The sequence below is a fragment of the Phocoena sinus genome, chromosome 20 (assembly GCF_008692025.1).
Source record: "Phocoena sinus isolate mPhoSin1 chromosome 20, mPhoSin1.pri, whole genome shotgun sequence".
NCBI lineage: Eukaryota > Metazoa > Chordata > Mammalia > Artiodactyla > Phocoenidae > Phocoena > Phocoena sinus.
In genome coordinates, this window is record NC_045782.1 from 31,595,347 (window position 1) to 31,613,795 (window position 18,449).

General features: G+C 40.0%; 1 protein-coding gene across 2 annotated transcripts in view; it reads left to right on the forward strand.

The window, feature by feature from the left end:
• USP32 (ubiquitin specific peptidase 32) overlaps window positions 1-18,449 on the forward strand; it is a 210,367-nt gene that overhangs the window by 189,393 nt on the left and 2,525 nt on the right. For both annotated transcript variants that reach the window (XM_032615574.1, XM_032615573.1), the window contains exons 27-33: window positions 2,749-2,933; window positions 6,954-7,040; window positions 8,519-8,639; window positions 13,052-13,243; window positions 14,902-15,190; window positions 17,113-17,537; window positions 18,002-18,094. In XM_032615574.1, the coding sequence (XP_032471465.1) occupies window positions 2,749-2,933; window positions 6,954-7,040; window positions 8,519-8,639; window positions 13,052-13,243; window positions 14,902-15,190; window positions 17,113-17,537; window positions 18,002-18,094 (1,392 nt within the window). The remainder of the gene's footprint in view (window positions 1-2,748; window positions 2,934-6,953; window positions 7,041-8,518; window positions 8,640-13,051; window positions 13,244-14,901; window positions 15,191-17,112; window positions 17,538-18,001; window positions 18,095-18,449) is intronic.

The following is an 18,449-nucleotide window of genomic DNA, read 5'->3' on the forward strand; positions in this document are numbered from 1 at the left end:
ATACAGCAATGAAAATGAATGAATTTTTAGTTATACCCAACATAAATGAACCTCATAAACATAATGTGGAAAAGAAGCCAGACACAAAAGAAATACCAATAATATGATTCTATTTATAAATAAAAACTTTAAAGACAGGGAAAATGAAATTTACTGTTTATGCATAGGGTATAAAATGATAAAGAAAAGCAAAGAGTTGATTACCATAAAACTGTTACCGTTAGGAGGAAGGAAGGATTTGTGATTGGGAGGAAGCAAGAGGAAGGATTTGGAGTGCTGGCTGAATTGTTTCTTGACCTGACTGGTGATTACACAACTATTTGCTTTGTGATAATTCTTTGAAATGTATATTTTCCCTCCTTTGAATCAGTAACTCCCGAGTTAAAGTGATTTTCTGACCATGTGAACGATGTTCTATGGAACGTATTCTAAACAGGATTGTATGAGTGGACATCCTAGAGAATTAAGGGATATATTTGTGTCTTGGAATTTTGTTTGAGCACAGCTCCAACAGGTCCCATCAGCAAAAATAATTGGGGTGATTCATTTATTTCCCCAAGTCTTTTTTAACGGAGCATTATCAGATTATATAGTAAGAACACTGATGTATTTTTAATCTTTCTTAGAAAACATCTCTCTTCAGTTATCATGTATATGTTACATAAAGTGCTTGTAAGTGCTAAAGCATTATATATAGGTTTTTGTAATTATTGGACCATAAAGCCATATTGTCAGCTCGAAATTTTCACCTTTTAACCAGTTCCCTGTTTCCAGTTTCCTTCATGATCTAGCAGCTTCTTTGGGGAATGCCCAAAATTGATTTTACCATCTGTCCCAAGTCAACTCCCTTTTCCCATTATTCATGTGAAAGGCAACACCGTTCTTCCATGCTAAAGGTTAAAGGCTAGAAGTGTTCTTAGATTTTTTCCCCCCTTTTCTTCTAAAACCCTATATTCAGTATATCATTATGCCTTTTAATTTCTTCTTTCAAAATACTACTTGAATTTACCATTTTTCGTCATTTTCATTGCCACCTTCTTCTTTCAGACCCTTTGATCTCATGGTTGACTTACTTTGAAAGTATTTTTCTTCTACTCCCTTCTACAAGATAGAAAAAGAAGGGGAATAAGGCAAGGTAACGTAGGCAAGAATATTCAGAGACTAAAGGGAGAAATAGTGTTGTGTTGACACAACAACTAAAGGGAAGTCAGTTTCAAAAAAAAGTTAAGAAAGAAAGACATGGTTACATAGGCCAGAGACATCAAAAAGAATGAAAACTGAGAAGTTGGGCTGTGTAACCAAGTAAAGAAATAGGGCAAGAACTTAGCACAGTTAGGTCAAGTGAGTTTTTTCAGATTAGAGAAAAAGTTGTTAGGAGAGGACAAAAGGAAAATTCCTGATGCAGTAAAGCCAGGAGCATTATCCCATTAGGAACTGAGCAGGTATGGGCCACAGGGCCCTGGGAGAAGTTACCTTCAAGAGGATGAAAATTGTGTGGGTTTAGAAGAGAAATACAGGAACTTCCCTGGTGACACAGTGGTTAAGAATCCGCCTGACAAGGCAGGGGATGCAGGTTTGAGCCCTGGTCCAGGAAGACCCCACATGCAGCAGAGCAATTAAGCCTGTACAACACAACTACTGAGCCCACGTGCCACAGCTACTGAAGCCCACGCACCTAGAGCCCATGCTCTGCAACAAGAGAAGCCACCACAATGAAGCCTGCGCACCACAATGAAAAGTAGCCCCCGCTCGCTGCAACTAGAGAAAGCCCGCATGCGGCAACGAAGACCCAATGCAGCCAAAAATAAATTAATTAATTTTTTTTAAAAAAGAAGAGAAATACACTGAGAAGAGTAAAGAAGTAGTTGCTTAAATGACCTCATTTATTTAGTAAAATAAGTCATCTACCAGGAGTTGGAGTGGAAGAAAAGTAGAAGTTTTAGAAAAGAAAAACTCATCTAAGTTTTTTGATTTTTAAAAAATAGTTCTGAACTCTGTCCACATTTCTGTGGGTCTTATAATAATATAACTACCAACACATGAAATGGGGTCTTAAAATCATGTACTTAGCTAATCTAAGTGAATAACGGCTAAACAAAATACTTGAGGATCTGAAATAAGAGAGTCTTTTCACTTAGAAACTAGTGGGTTTATAAATTGTTGGCTTAGCTTCTCTACTATATAAAGACCAAACTTAAAGAATTAAATGTCCAAGCGCTCATCAGCTTTTCTGAGTAATCCTGCAACTCCCAGCAACCTTTCTATTATACTGAACTTTTGTTTTAAGCCATCATTTCCAAGCTAATTCTGTGCAGTATCTCCATGTTAAGAAATGATAAAAATCTCCTTTAACGTACTCAAAGCAAACGTTTTAAAAGTTTACCTTACTTTTATTCTATCGTGTAATTAAGAATATGATTTTTAATTTTTTTACATATGATTCAGTGTGTGTGAGAAATATTTATCAGAGAAAAACTACGCAGTTTGAAAATATTAAATGCTGAAAACCCAAGTTTGATAGATAGAGAGCAACTCTGAAATTGGCAATACCTCAACCTTTCAGTGATTCCACTTTGAATAACCATTCTCTTCATATTAATAAAAGATGGTCCTATAAATAAAGAGAAGTGTGATAGCGACTAAGTTGAAAATGATAGTGATGCCTGTTTTTGGCAGTCTTAGAAGAATGAAAGGGAGGAATCAGAGGCCTATCTTCTCCACTCTTTCTTCTCTTGTTTGTACATACAGATGAGGACAGAACTGTATTTCCTGTCATCTCAGAAGAATCGCCCCAGTCTTTTCGGAATGCCTCTGATTGTTCCGTGTACTGTGCATACCCGGAAGAAAGACCTGTATGACGCAGTTTGGATTCAAGTATCTCGATTAGCCAGCCCACTCCCACCTCAGGAAGCTAGTAATCATGCGCAAGACTGGTGAGTTTCAGGGCATCTTCCTAGATTTTTAGTTTCCAAATGTAGAAGAAGAATTTATGTGAATTCTGTGTGATTTATAGGACCCATTCCATGTCAGGTTAATCACTCCTTGAAGAACCATCCAGGGAACATACAGTGCAACCATTTGGTTTGGTCTTTTGAGTAGGAGAGACTGTACACCTTCCTTTCATCACCTAGACATTCCAGTGTCTAATAATCGTTGTATTCTCTGATCTCTTACCTAAATCTTTTCAGCTAGTATTTTATATGCTTCGGGTAATATCCTTGGCTTCTGTTACTACAAAAGTAGAGAGTATGAATTCACCAGGAAATTTGCATCATCTCAACCCTCTGAAACTCCAAATGGGAACAGTATCTATATGTGCATATCTATACATGAACTCTGAAAAAGTCTCATGCCATAACAATGATTCGGTTGGATTATCTCCCTACCATGTCATTTTAACATGGAGTAATTTCATAAGTCTTGGTAAAGAAAATAAGCATCTTCTGTTTTTTTTTCCATTCCTCTTACCACTGTTCTATTAGATTAGTAAATGTATTTACTTCTAATAATCTTTGGGATTGTGTTGCCTTTTATATCTCATTTGAATTGAAGATCATTTTCTTGCTATCATGGTGCAAGTGGGAGTTCTGCTTCTGTGTTAACTGAGTAAAGAAATTATTTTTGCTGATAGGTTATTTGTTATGGTATGAGGGTCTTTTGATAATTAGGATACGGCTTAAGGTAAATAAATTTTAAAGGAAAAGTACAAATAATAGATAAGTGATTTAATTGATGAATGTTGTGTTTAGTAAAAATGACAATAGGGCAAGATTAAATATGAAGTGAAAATCTAATTGAATTAAAAGGCTTCTAGATGAGGACTTTTCCCAGGGCTAGCTAATGAATCAGATATGGAGTATGAGGGGAGGAGGAATCCAAGATAGATTTTCAGCCTGAACAATTGTGAATGCTGGTACCATTTAATGAAATGAGGAAGACTGGAGAAGGAGTAGGTTTTGGCAAGCAATGATAGGAATCAAGCTAAATTCAAGATCTGTGTTATATTTTCAAGTGGGAGATAGACTTAAGGTCTTCCCAGGAGGTATAAATATAGGTGTCATCAGCAAATAGTTGGTATTTAAAGCCCTGAGACCAGTTGATATTATTTAGATAGTAAGAGAGAAGATGCCTAAGATCTAATTCCTGATGCATTCCAGCATTTAGAGGCTGAATAATGAAGGGAGAGACAACAAAGGAGATTCAGAAGGAACAGCCAGTGAAGTAAGAAGAAAACCAGGAGTGAGTAGTGTCCCAGAAGTTAAGTGAAGATAGTGTTTAAGGGAAGACTGATCAGATTAAGAGAAGGACTGGGAATTGACCACTGGATTTGATAAAATGGCAGCCTTTGGTGACCTTGCAAAAGCTGTTTTAGTGGAGTGGTGTAGATGAAGGCACAGAGTTTAGGGCTTCCCTGGTGGCGCAGTGGTTGAGAGTCCGCCTGCCGATGCAGGGGACACGGGTTCATGCCCCGGTCCGGGAGGATCCCACATGCCGCGGAGCGGCTGGGCCCGTGGGCCATGGCTGCTGAGCCTGGGCGTCCGGAGCCTGTGCTCTGCAGCAGGAGAGGCCACAACAGTGAGAGGCCCGCATACCACCAAAAAAAAGACACAGAGGTTAGAGTAGGTTAAAGACAAGATGGTCCTACAGGCATTAAAAGAATAATGAGAGCTTATCTTTTAGAGATAACACAGTGAAATATTTATGGATGAAAATGATAAAATGCCTCTGATTTTCTTCAAAAGTATCTAGTGAGTCACAGTAGCCAAGAAGTGGAAACAACCCAGAAGTCCATCAACAGATGAATGGATAAACAAAATGTGGTATATACATACAGTGGAGTATTATCCAGCCATAAAAAGGAATGGAGTTCTGATACATACTACAACATGGATGAGCCTTGAAGACATTACACTCAGTGAAATAAGCTAGACACAAAAGGACAAATATTTGTATGATTCCACTTTTATGAGGTGTATCTCGAATAGGAAAGTTTATAGACAGAAAGTAGATTAGAGGTTAACAAGGTCTGCGGGGAGGGGAATTTATTATTGCTTAATGGGTAGAGTTTCTGTTTGAGAAGATAAAAAGGTTCTGGAGCTGGGTGGTAGTGATAATTGCACAACATTGTGAATGTACCTAATGCCTCTGAGTTGTACACTTAAAATGATTAAATGGTAAATTTTATGTATATTGTACCACATTTTTAAAAAATGGAATAAAAGAATCTAGTGGGGCTAGGTAAGGGTATAGATGAAATAAGAGTGGCCAAGAGTTGATGATTAATTGTAGTTGGGTGCTGTTCATTGTACAGTTCTCTACTTTTCTGAGTATTTATGTCAATAAATTTGAAAATTTAGATTAAATGCACAAATTCCTGGAATTGAGGATCCATGCAGAAGATGGTTAGTTTGAGGGACAGTGGATAAGGAGGAAAGTGAGGATTTGAGGGCAGTGATTGGAGGTTTATGTTGGGTCAAAGAATTGTTAGAGTAGTGATACTTGAATAAGTGATCCAAGAAGATAGGAGATGTTTGTTTCAAAGTAGGATGTTTGGAATTGAGATTTTTGGAGATGGTAAAGTCCTTATCATGGCTTCATTACCTTCAGCAGCCATGTAATAGCCACTATCAATTGACAAGATCTAGAATATGACCATTGGAGAGGGTAGATCAATATAGAATGGAGATTATTGTTGGAAGAGAGAAGGCCGAGGAGTTGTTAGGTAAGTTACATTGAAGTCACCAAGAGTATGATGGAAGTGACAGAGAGAAAAACTGTGAACTGCGTTCTAAAATCTTTAGTGAATAAAGAAAAAATGCCCCTACCAAGGAGGAATAGCAAGCAGGTGGTATAATTCAGTAGCAGATGCTACATAGAAACCAGAATTTTACCAGAAGTGGTAAAGAGGAGTAAGGAGGAGACCCATATCACCTTCAGGTTCTGGGGTGTATGAGAAGAAAGCTAACACTTAAGAGGTGAACTGGAAGCGGAGTCCTCAAGAAAGCCAGGTTTCCGTTAGAGCAAAAAAGTAAAGAAACTTTTTAGAAGAGGGTGCTTCACAGTTCTCTGCCAGAGTGCTACCTGGTTGTTTTGTCCCTTTATCTTTCTTTGGATTCCTCACTTACCATTGACCTGGTTTTCATTGACATGATACTGGGCAGCATGGGCTATCAATAGTCATTCAATCAACAAGTTATGCGGAAAGCTGGGAACTGCTGTGACAGGCATGATACTCACTGTTGCCCTTACAGTGAGTCCTTATCATGGTTTTATTACCTTGAGCAGCCATGCAATAGCCACTACAAATTGCCAAATGATCCATAAAGTATATTGCTCTTATGTTATAGTCATTGCATTGCTTCTTATTGGGGCAAGGATGAATAAATGTTTTTAAAGTTGGAGAACTCGCAAAGCTATCTTGCAGTTAAGACATTACCCTAAAAATGTTACGTAGCTTATAGCTTTAGATAGTTAAGGCAAGGAAAGGGGGTATCTGTCATGTACCACATCAGGGATTCTCGTTAAAGAAGCTTCTAAATATATAGTCAACTCCTCTAATACCATTATGACCTTTCAGCTTTCTGTGGTGTGTCAGTGTTCTTGTCATGGAAGAGGTCTGGTTTAATGTGAATTAAATCTCTTGATAGAATTAGGGCTGAAGGATAATTAGCATTTGATTTCATGATTAGCTTATTTTTATGAAATTTACGTGGACCACATGGACTCGCTCAGAGACATCTGGCAGTCTGCTGTGTCTCCCCCTCTATAAGCAGGGAGCCCTGAGTGTGGTTGTACAGGGCTGCAGTTAATGGGTTAGGATAACCAGCATTGAGCTGTCAATGTGAACATACTGCTCTGACAGATGCCCCTTTCTAGGGTTAGTTCAAGAGAAGATGAAAGAGACCTCAACTAAGAAATGTTTCTTATACTCTTTGGTTTATGTTCTGTTTCAGTGATGACAGTATGGGTTATCAGTATCCATTCACTCTACGAGTTGTGCAGAAAGATGGGAACTCCTGTGCTTGGTGCCCATGGTATAGGTAAAGTGACCTTCTGCAAAAGAAAAATTTTAGAATTGCAGCTTCAGATATTATACCCTTTTCATAAGGTTTCCAGTTTTTAGAAGTAATAATGAATAATGAAAAGCTTGAAATAAACTTAGGAATTCTTCATTCATCTCTTCCCTGTGAGGTCTATAGCTAAGTTTTGCTCTTGAGATTTAGCTGGTTTTGTAAACTCTACAATCCTCATCAAATTCATAGTTTATGACTAACATTTATCATTCTATACCTTCTGCTCCTTAGATATAAATCAGTTTAGCAATTCTGAGCCCAGTAAGACATAGTCTATTTACTATACCTTGCTGGAAGTCTATTTTTGGTTTTTAGAAGAGTTATGGAGATTGATTGGCCATTACTGTCCCAGCTTGGAAAATGCCTGAGTACTGAAGTCAGCCTTCAGAGAACTGTAACAGCTTTAGCAAACTGAGTCTGTATAGGCCTTGGAACCATGGCCTTTGTCATGGTTCCCTCCCCCACCCCATAAATTTTTATATATATTTATTTAATGTGCCATTTTACAAACAAGGAAATAGGCATGGTTATGCCAGATAAATTGTCCTACCTCCAAGCATTTAATAACTAAATTTAGAATTTCTTGAGGGTGTATGGTCTCAGATAGCCAATTCCCATATCATTTATTTGCCATAAAGTCCGCATATTCATGTGGATTTACAAATGGTTATCAAGTACCTCGAAAAACCAAAGATTTGAGAAGTGATAAGCAGGATTCCCTGAAATAATAATAATAATAATTACATAGTACATATTCATGCATTTATCAGTCTGAAGTTAGAAGCCCATGAAAAATTGGGATGCCCAAGAAGGAAAGTAGAGAAGTAGAAAGGGGGACTTCCCTGGTGGCATAGTGGTTAGGAGTTCGCCTGCCAATGCAGGGGACATGGGTTTGAGCCCTGGTCCAAGAAGATCCCACATGCCGCACGGCAGCTAAGCCTGTGCGCCACAACTACTGAGTCTGTGCGCTCTAGAGCCCGCAAGCCACAACTACTGAGCCCATGTGCCACAACTACTGAAGCCTGTGCGCCTAGGACCCATGCTCCACAACAAGAGACGCCACTGCAGTAAGAAGCCCGCGCATTGCAGTGAAGAGTAGCCCCCCCCAACGCAATTAGAGAAAGCCCACAGGCAGCAACAAAGACCCAACGCAGCCATAAATAAATAAATAAATAAACAAACAAACAAACAAATTTATTTTTTAAAAAAAGAAAAGAAGTAGCAAGGGAGAGTTTTGGGAGTTTTTTTGTGTTGTTTGGCCACGCCCCACAGCTTGCAGGATCTTAGTTCCCCTACCAGGGATTCAACCCAGGCCGTGGCAGTGAAAGCGACAAGTCCTAACCACTGGACCTCCAAGGAATTCCCGGGGAGAATATTTCTGATAAAGAAAATTTGGATTCCTTCATAATTACTCTTCCCTCAGTAGATCTTTTTTCCCCCTTTAGATTTTGCAGGGGCTGTAAAATTGATTGTGGGGAAGACAGAGCTTTCATTGGAAATGCCTATATTGCTGTGGATTGGGACCCCACGGCCCTTCACCTCCGCTATCAAACATCACAGGAAAGGGTAAGTACTCAAAGCCATCGTAAGATGGTGGTTTTCCTATGTAAAATTTTTCCCAGCTTAACTGTATCATGCCATTTCTATTTTCAGACAGTTTAAAAACAGCTAGAAAAACATTCATTGGCATTCTCTGTGGCACTTAAATATATTAACATGATTCTGTGGATGTTTCAGTTTTCCCACTTGTAGAGTTAATTGTATTGGAGCATTGAATTTCAAAAATGTTAATAATAAGTAAATCTTGAAACAAAACTTTGGGCGTAATTAAGAAGTTATATTCTCTGGCCATGACATATCAAGCGTGCCAGTCTCTCTGCCTGTTTATTAATTATTATTGAAGCTGCAGCATTTGGTAACCACTATTACTTAGCTCAAGTGCATTCCAGGGCTATAGCTGCTACCTTTAATGGGCATAGTGATCAGAAAATTAGAGAAAGAACTGAATGTTTCAAGACACCTAAGAGTACATCTCCATGCCTGTTCTTCACACTTAGCCTTCCTCTACTGCCACACTGGCTGGAGCAGTTTTTAAACTTTGAAAATGTAACTTCCAAAAGAATACTACCTCCATATCTAAAAATGTTTGCCAAATATTGTTTGAAGGGTAGATTGACTAGATAGCTTGTGCATAGAGATATGAAGAATCTGGTGGAGATGTAAAAGCAACAGAATCAAAGGAGTTGTTTTAGTCACAGGAAGAGTAGTAGTGGCTTTTGCATTTATATGATTCTTGATGGAAGTTTCCTTCACTGTTTCTTAAGGCATTCCCTTTATATAAGTTAGTAACGAAAATTAACTTTTCTTTTTTTTTTTTTTTTTTTAAGTATAGTTGACTTACAATGTTGTGTTTCTGGTGTACAGCAAAGTGATTCTGTTATACATACATATATATTCTTTTTTATATTCTTTTCCATTATGGTTTATTACAGGTTACTGATTATAGTTCCCTGGGCTATATAATAGGATCTTGTTGTTTATCCATTCGCATATATAATGCACGTATAATAGTTCTCGTCTGCTAATCCCAAACTCCCAATCCAACCCTCCCCGACCCCTTGGCAACCACAAGTCTGTTCTCTATGGACTTTTCTGTCTTTTTGTGCTATTGAGGAGTGGGGGAACTACCAGTTCCAGACCAAATTCCCTATTTGGATCCCTAAATATGCCCCCACACACCCTAAGGCTCTCACTAGCCAAGGATGAGTACTATTTGTGGATACTTGGCCAAATGAAAGATCATTGGGCTAAAGGTAGCTGAAGAGAAGTAGATGTTTTGGCAGATTATGCTCACTGTAGCAAGGTAAGTCAATAACCTCAACCATGGTTACTTTAAAGAGGGAAAATTTTAGCAATTGAAAGAAAGATTCTTAAATCTTCATCAGCACAAAATCCAACAGGACATTATTGTGACAAGATACTCCTGTCAAAGATGAAAAATTATTTGGCTGTAAATCTCTTTCCCTTTTTAACAAACCCAGTGTGCAATCTGAAAAACTCTGGAGGACATCCTGCTTTATAGGAAGAGGGACCTACGTGACCTGTTAAATCTCATCCCACTTCCATTTTCAGTGATGCTCTTAGGATACCATGGAAACCAAGCTGCTATTGAGATATCCTTCCTTTCTGGGGAATGGGGCCACATGACTAATTTCTTCCTACATGTGGTTTCTGCATGTGCTTGGAGAGTCACGTAGACAAAGGAGATTCAAAATTGAGATTGTTGCCTGTATGTTTTATGGTTTTTATTCCAGTAATTCCCCTTTTAAGAATTTATCCTAGGGAAATACTCTGTGATTTGCTGACAGATTTCATCATAGCATTTGTTAGAATAGTAAAAAATTAGAAGCAACTTGTATTTGTCCCACATTAGAGGCATGTGGTATAGAAATTGGATAAAATATTATGCAGCCATTGAAAATGCTGACTACCAGGAGTTTTTCCCAACATACATAGAGAGATGCTTATGATGTCTTGTAAAGTTTTTTATAAAGCAAGATATAAAATAATTGCATACACTGAAAAATCTCTTCATATAAAAAAAAGGGCAGAAGAAAATCTGCCAATATTTTGACAGTTTGCCTTTATATTAAGAGTATAAAAGGTTTCCTGCCTTTTTACATTTTTCACTGCTTTCCAGAATTTCTACATGAATGTTTTATTTGGTAAGGAGGGAAAAATATAGGCAATTGTGCTTATTCTTTTTACTTTTCCCGTTTGGACCTCACATTCCTTAGTAAAAAATTAAACTAGATAACTTCTCAGATCTCCCTCTTTTTCTAATAGTCTTACAATGTATGAAAGCTTATTATTTCATTCCTTTATGTTTTGGGCTAAGGATGAGCTTTCAAGCAACTTAGATTTAAAAAAAAAAAAAGGAAGAGGGTGCCAATAATAATTTAGACTATTTGAATAATTGTAGAGGATCTGGGAATGGATCCCAAGACGTAAAGGGAATCTTTGTCATTTAGGGAAATTTTATTAATAAATAAAAATGATTTTTGTCCACAGATATGTTTTTCATCCATCTCCTTCCTCCCTGTCTCCATCCAGCTCTATAGCCTGTGTGCTCTATAGAAAATATAGTCAATAAAAATCAACATTCTTTACTTACTTACTATAATTTGTGGTTGGCCGTAAAGCATCCCTGGTAGAGATAATAATACAGATAATGTTTAACTGGCTGTGAGAAAAGAGACAGTACTATATTTAATACACCTCTTTTTCTACTCTGATTCTAACCACCATGATACAGCATGTTTCCTTTTGAAGCATGTCAGTTTTTCCCTTGGATGACCAGCCCTAAAAATGATGAGAGTTAGTATCAGAAAAGAAGTCAAGGTCAAGCCAGATTTTCCTTCCGGAAAAAAGAGATTTCCTCTAAGTTCCCCTCTTTAAATAAGCTCTTTAGAAATGGATGGTGATGCAATGCTAAAACTCTTCATTGCACAATCAACCCCAACCTTGATAGTTTATAAAAACATTTGACAGCCTGTGACTCAGCCATCTTCTCAGGTAGGGAAAAAGTCACACCTGAAAACCTGTTCTAAACTGTGAGCTCAGGAAGGAAAACTTGAGGGAAATTGCCTCAGGCAGAGAGAACCAATTCACCTCCGGAAGGGAGGAGTAATAAGTGGAGTGAGGGACCTGTATGTGACCTTTGTCAAAAAGAGAGGCATTCATTGTCGTACATGTTGTCCCGGCCCCACCCTGCAATGTGATCCCTGTGGAGTCTCTGGGTCATTCATAGTCATGCTATGTATGCCTCACCTGCCGGTGGTTCTTGATTGCTTAGTAAGTGGCAGCCAAGAATTGGAGAGGGAAAAATCCTTCCTTTCTGTCGCATTCTAGGCCCCTCCTTGTCTCCTTCCTCCTGATTCCCACGCCACCTCCAACATACATCCTTGCACATCTACCCCCCTTTGCTCTCTCCTTTCTCATATTTACCTCCTCCTTGCTTCAAAGCCTAGCATGCTGGTTAACAGGAACCACAGAGGTTTGGGCAGGTATTAGGGGTCTTCTCAGCAAACTCAGGCTTTTTTGAGCTTGCTGTTCCTTTTATTGCCATCTCAGATAGAAAGGTGCCAAGAGGCAGGAGAGAGATAACAATACACATGGTATTTTGATAACTCTGCATTATGTGGCATTAATATGCAAATGAGTTATAGCCTGTGAGTTTTAATGCCCTGGGGGTTGTCCTCTTAAGGTGAGCTTTTCTGTATCCTTTCTTATTTAATCCAGATCTGGCATCTGTGTTTCAGTGATATTATTTCTCCTAGCCTCTGTAAAGCCTGCAGCATACTAATAATGTTATATGTCCCTGTTAAAAAATAAATGGCCTGGGCTTCCCTGGTGGTGCAGTGGTTGAGAGTCCGCCTGCCGATGCAGAGGACACGGGTTCGTGCCCCGGTCCGGGAGGATCCCACATGCCGCGGAGCGGCTGGGCCCGTGGGCCATGGCCGCCGGGCCTGCGTGTCCGGAGCCTGTGCTCCGCAACGGGAGAGGCCACAGCAGTGAGAGGCCTGCGTACCGCAAATACATAAATAAATAAATGGCCTAATCTCAACACCCTGGCTTGAGAGCCAGTCCACATGTAAGCTGTTTTAGGATTTCAAATTGTAAAATAAACAGGCAATTCCTTGTTTGTTTTTGTCATTTGGAAGCATGCAGAAATTTTCCCCCAAAAAGCTATGGTCACATAAATAGAAATTTGATCAAGGATGTTATTGATGTTATATTTGTGAATAAATGTACAAATGCCCTATTTGCTCAGACTCTAGTTTGGGTTGTATTTTTTTCCTCATGTAAAGTAAATGAGGTTGAGTCACCTAGAGGATGATGCATAGCAGGTGACCATTTTAAACCCCCTCCCTCTCACCTACCCCTTCTCCTGTTCCTCCTGTCCCCTCCACCTGCAGGTTGTAGATGAGCACGAGAGTGTGGAGCAGAGTCGGCGAGCACAAGCTGAGCCCATCAACCTGGACAGCTGCCTGCGTGCTTTCACCAGTGAGGAGGAGCTAGGGGAAAATGAGATGTACTACTGCTCCAAGTGTAAGACCCACTGCTTGGCAACCAAGAAGCTAGATCTCTGGAGGCTCCCCCCCATTCTGGTATGTTACAGTCCCACCTCTGAGAGAGCAAGAGTCTAGCTTGATGGAAAGAAGTGGGGAACAAATAAGAGTTTTGGAGAATAAGACCCTTCCTGCAGCAGTGTTTAAAACACATTTGCTGTTGCACACAGAGATGAATTGTACTACAGATATTTGCTAGTTTTGTATCCTAAAGAGCATACAGCCTAGAAGGGGAGAGAAGTCATATAGACCAGTAACTGCATTAAGTGCAATGTATGAGAAGTGCCACGAGTGGTACAACCTGGTGAATTTGAACTTCAGGACAAGGTGAAAGCACTCCTGGCTCTAGGGAGAGAGGAAGCTTTAGGCTTGTGCTTTATGGACTACAGAAGAGAACAGAGGCTGAACCTCCAATCCTGCTGTGCTTCATCACATGGGCACAACACGCTGCTGAATTAAATGTGAAGGCACAAGTGCACTGGGGCTTACATATTCTTTCTGATTTGATGTACTTCTGCCTTCTCCATTCATGGATTAGGAGACTCACCTGTTGCTTGTCAAGAAAGTTTGAGGTGTCAGTTCTTCCTATTCATTTAAGAAAGTTTTTTCCTTAAGGGAGGAAATCATATCAAATGTGAGGCACTGGTGTATTTTAACCAGACCTTGTGTGTATTTTTTTATTCATATCTTCTTCCTACTACTCTGTGAGACTGTGAATGTAGACCAGAACAACTTCCCAGGGAAGGATGCACGAGAAATTACTAATGCTGATTAGCTAGCTCCAGGGATGGGAAGCAGAGCACAGGGACAGGCTTGGGAACAGGTAGGTGGGAAGGGGGAAGTTTTTTTTTTTTTAATTGAAGTATAGTTAACATGGAATTAAATTCATAGATTTTAAATGTCTAGTTTGATGAGTTTGACAGTTATATATACTCATGTAAGCATCACATAAAACATATCATGAAGTATTGGCATTTGTAAAACTATGTTTTTGAGGTCTTTAAAGAATAATGAGGAGTAGATGTTATATTGAGAGCTTGGTGGGCTTCTGTTAAATCCACACACCAGCATCCCCCTTAGAAAGGGGTTCTCTTTATATAAACAGTAAATTATTAAGCATTTAGGGTAGAGGGAGCCACCCAAACATCTGTGCCCACAGTAGAGAGCATAATAACACTGCTTAAGGCTAGAGGAATTCATTGCTCTTGAAAAGAAAAAGAGAAGGGAGATTCTTATGCTCTTCAGGACAATGAAGCTCCGTGGTAGCAACCAAAGGATGTGGTAAGAAGGAAGAGGCCTCCTATTGGAGACTGGGTAAGTTTCATCTGTAAAAAACGCCTCCATTTTTCTTCAAAACATTCAGTATATAGTGTTCTATCCTCATGAGTGTGTTTATGAATGGATCTTCTATGATATTGGAGAGAGGTAAAGGTCAGCATGTGTCACAAGCCCAGAGAACATGCAAGTATAGGCTCCTAGGATATTGAAGGAAATTAGGAGGATTACCATGTTAGTCATATAGCTAAAGGGCAGTGGCCTGACCGTTAACTATGTTACATAATAAAATATATTCTTCTGGGGGAAAAAAAGTTATGTTATATTTTTGGAACATTTACGTGTATTAGACTTGGGGATTTTTAATGTGTATTTTGTATCTTCAGAACTCTTTAATCCAAGTGTTTTCTATTCTTCTCCAGATTATTCATCTTAAACGATTTCAATTTGTAAATGGGCGATGGATAAAATCACAGAAAATTGTTAAATTTCCTCGTGAGAGTTTTGACCCTAGTGCTTTTTTGGTGCCGAGAGACCCAGCTCTCTGTCAGCGTAAACCACTCACACCCCAGGGAGACGACCTCTCTGAGCCCAGGGTTCTGGCAGGAGAGGTGAAGAAAATGGATGCTCAGAACTCAGCTGGGGAAGACAACATGCTCCTGAGCAAGAGCCCATCCTCACTCAGCGCGAACGTCATCAGTAGCCCTAAAGGTGAGGAGGCCTGGGGGACTTCACAGAGCCCAGACATCACTCTGCAAGGGGCTCTCCAGGGATCCCTCTAGGCTGCGTGTTTCCCTGTTTTCCACTCTGGAGCAACAGCTTGGTTGTACAAGGAACCTGTCTGAAATGTGACTTTTAGCAAGAAGTACAGCCTCGTTAAATCTATTTTCTCATTCATAAAATGAAGATAATACTAAGTTCACAGAGTGAGAAATTGATACATCAAGAGTAAAGCACTTTAGGACTTCCCTGGGTCCAGTTGTAAAGACTTAGCGCTTCCAGTGCAGCAGGCACGGGTTCAGTCCCTGGTCAGGGAACTAAGATCCCACATGCCGTACTGCGTAGCCAAAAAAAAACCCCAAAAAACAAACAAAACATTTAAAAAAAGAAAAAGAGTAAAGAGCTTTACATAGAGCCTGACATTTGGTGATCATGAATGATAGTTGTCATCCTTGTTCCCTTACAGCAGGGGTTCTCAATATATAGTCTGAGAACCCCTAGAGAGTCCCTGAGACCCCTTCTGGAGGATCAGAACTGTTTTCATAAAAATACTAAGTATTTGGGGGTTCCCTTGTGATCCAGTTGTTAGGACTCAGCGCTTTCTCTGCTGTGGCCCAAGGTTCAATCCCTGGTCAGGAAACTAAGATTCCACAAGCCACGCAGCAAGGCAACAAAAAAAGAAAAAGGAAGGGGCTTCCCTGGTGGCGCAGTGGTTGAGAGTCCGCCTGCCGATGCAGGGGACACGGGTTCGTGCCCCGGTCCAGGAGGATCCTACATGCCGCAGAGCGGCTGGGCCCGTGAGCCATGGCCGCTGAGCCTGCGTGTCTGCAGCCTCTGCTCCGCAGCGGGAGAGGCCACAACGGTGAGAGGCCCGCATATCACAAAAAAAAAAAAGAAAAAGGAAAAAATACTATGTATTTGCCTTTCCACTCTCATTCTCTCACAAGCGGAGTCAGAGCCAACAATACGTGTGATATTGTCAGTGAGATATATGCTTGTGTGGGACTTCCCTGGTGGTGCAGGGGACACGGGTTTGAGCCCTGGTCCGGGAAGATCCCACATGCCAAGCAGCAACTAAGCCCGTGCACCACAACTACTGAACCTGCACTCTAGAGCCCGAGAGCCACAATTACTGAGCCCGCATGCCACAACTACTGAAGCCCGCGTGCCTAGAGCCTGTGCTCCGCAACAAGAGAAGCCACTGCAATAAGAAGCCAGCACACCGCAAAGAAGAGTAGCTCCCGCTTACTGCAACTAGAGAAAGCCTGCGTGCAGCAACAAAGACCCAATGCAGCCAAAAATTAATTAATTAATTTAAAAAAGAAAGAAAAATATATGCTTGTATATTGTTTTTCAAATTCCTCAGTTTTAATTTCTAGTATGGTAAATATTGATAGATAGAACTTACATAAACAAAAGTTCTAGAGGTCCTCAACAATTTTTAAGGGTATATAAGGGGGCGGGGAGCTATTTATGGCCCGCTACTTTACAGGATTGTTGTGAGAGGTAGAGATAATAGAGTTCCCAATATCATGCCTAGCAATAGTAAGTGCTTAATAATTGGTGATCGTATTTTTTAATCTAATTTTACAAAGAAGAAGAATATGTATTTGTAAGACTCCTTAGTCTAATATTGTTTTGAACTGAATCTGTCCTAAATCATCTTTCTGCTATTTGCTAAGTCTGTACTTAGTTATACTTCACATTTTCAGGACATTGCTGCCTTGAGGGGTTTGGTGTTGAGGAAGACAAGAATGTAACTTACTGTCCACATAATAGGAATAAAGAGTAGCCAGTCAGGACGCCCGTGTCTTTCCCTTTATGTGTACGCTTGTGAAGTTGACTTCATAGTTAGCATTTGGTGGCTGGTTTAACTTGTGGCATTTGGATTTATCTTTTCTTCCCTTTCACAGGTTCACCTTCTTCATCAAGAAAAAGTGGAACCAGCTGTCCCTCCAGCAAAAACAGCAGCCCTAACAGCAGCCCTCGGACTATAGGGAGGAGCAAAGGGAGGCTCCGGCTACCCCAGATCGGCAGCAAAAATAAACTGTCAAGTAGCAAGGAGAACTTGGATGCCAGCAAAGAGAATGGGGCTGGGCAAGTTTGTGAGCTGGCTGATGCCTTGAGCCGAGGGCACATGCTGGGGGGCAGCCAGCCTGAGCTGGTTACCCCACAGGACCATGAAGTAGCTTTGGCCAATGGCTTCCTTTATGAGCATGAGGCATGTGGCAATGGCTACAGCAATGGTCAGTTTGAAAACCACAGTGAAGAAGACAGCACCGATGACCAAAGAGAAGATATTCATGTTAAGCCTATTTATAATCTATATGCAATTTCGGTAAGTGGTTTGTTGTATGTATTCAGAATGATCTGCACTTTCAGTGGTTTGTTTGCTCATCTTCATTCATTCATTCATTCATTCATTCATCATTTTTTCAGGGCCTGCTTATTTGCTGGGCATTGAGCTTGGTGATAGACAAAGTTAGCAGTAGATATCTTGGCCTTTTGGGTAGAATCCAAGATGCTCGCAGTGTAATAAAGGGAACAGTCGTGTAATCATTATAACCGGAATCACAGGTTCAAGTCATTCACAATTGTGTGTTTCTAAGGAATTTTTGCTTTGCAAAAATAATTACAACAATAAAATGGTAAGATTCAGAGTTTTAACTTTTTCAGTTTTCCTCTTTGATTTGTTTTTGGAAGAAGGAAAACACTTTTTTTCCCAAAAGTGTTTTCCTGATTGGATCCTAGTACTGTGCCCTGTCAACTACTAATATACCTTCACTTTCTTCTCTCTTATAGTGCCATTCAGGAATTCTGGGCGGGGGCCATTACGTCACTTATGCCAAAAACCCAAACAACAGGTGGTACTGTTACAATGACAGCAGCTGTAAGGTAAATATCCCCAATCTTTGAATAAAAGAAACAAATGTCAACAGAACTGGAGGACACTTGTTGAAATAATGGACTTTCTCCTGAATAGGAAATAGTTATTGCTATTAGAATCAGGAAAAAAGAAAAAAAAAATTCCTCTAAGGGAGAATCAGTATATAGATGCCTTCAGTATAAAGGAATAAAAGTGATATGCAGGGAATTCCCTGGCACTCCAGTGGTTGGGACTCGACGCCTTCACTGCGAGGCCCCGGGTTTGATCCCTGGTTGGGGTGGGGGGTTATGCAGAGCAGAGAATGAAAACAATGAAGAGGAAGACGGTATTGGTTATAAGAAAAATTTCTTATCTTTTGAGCTA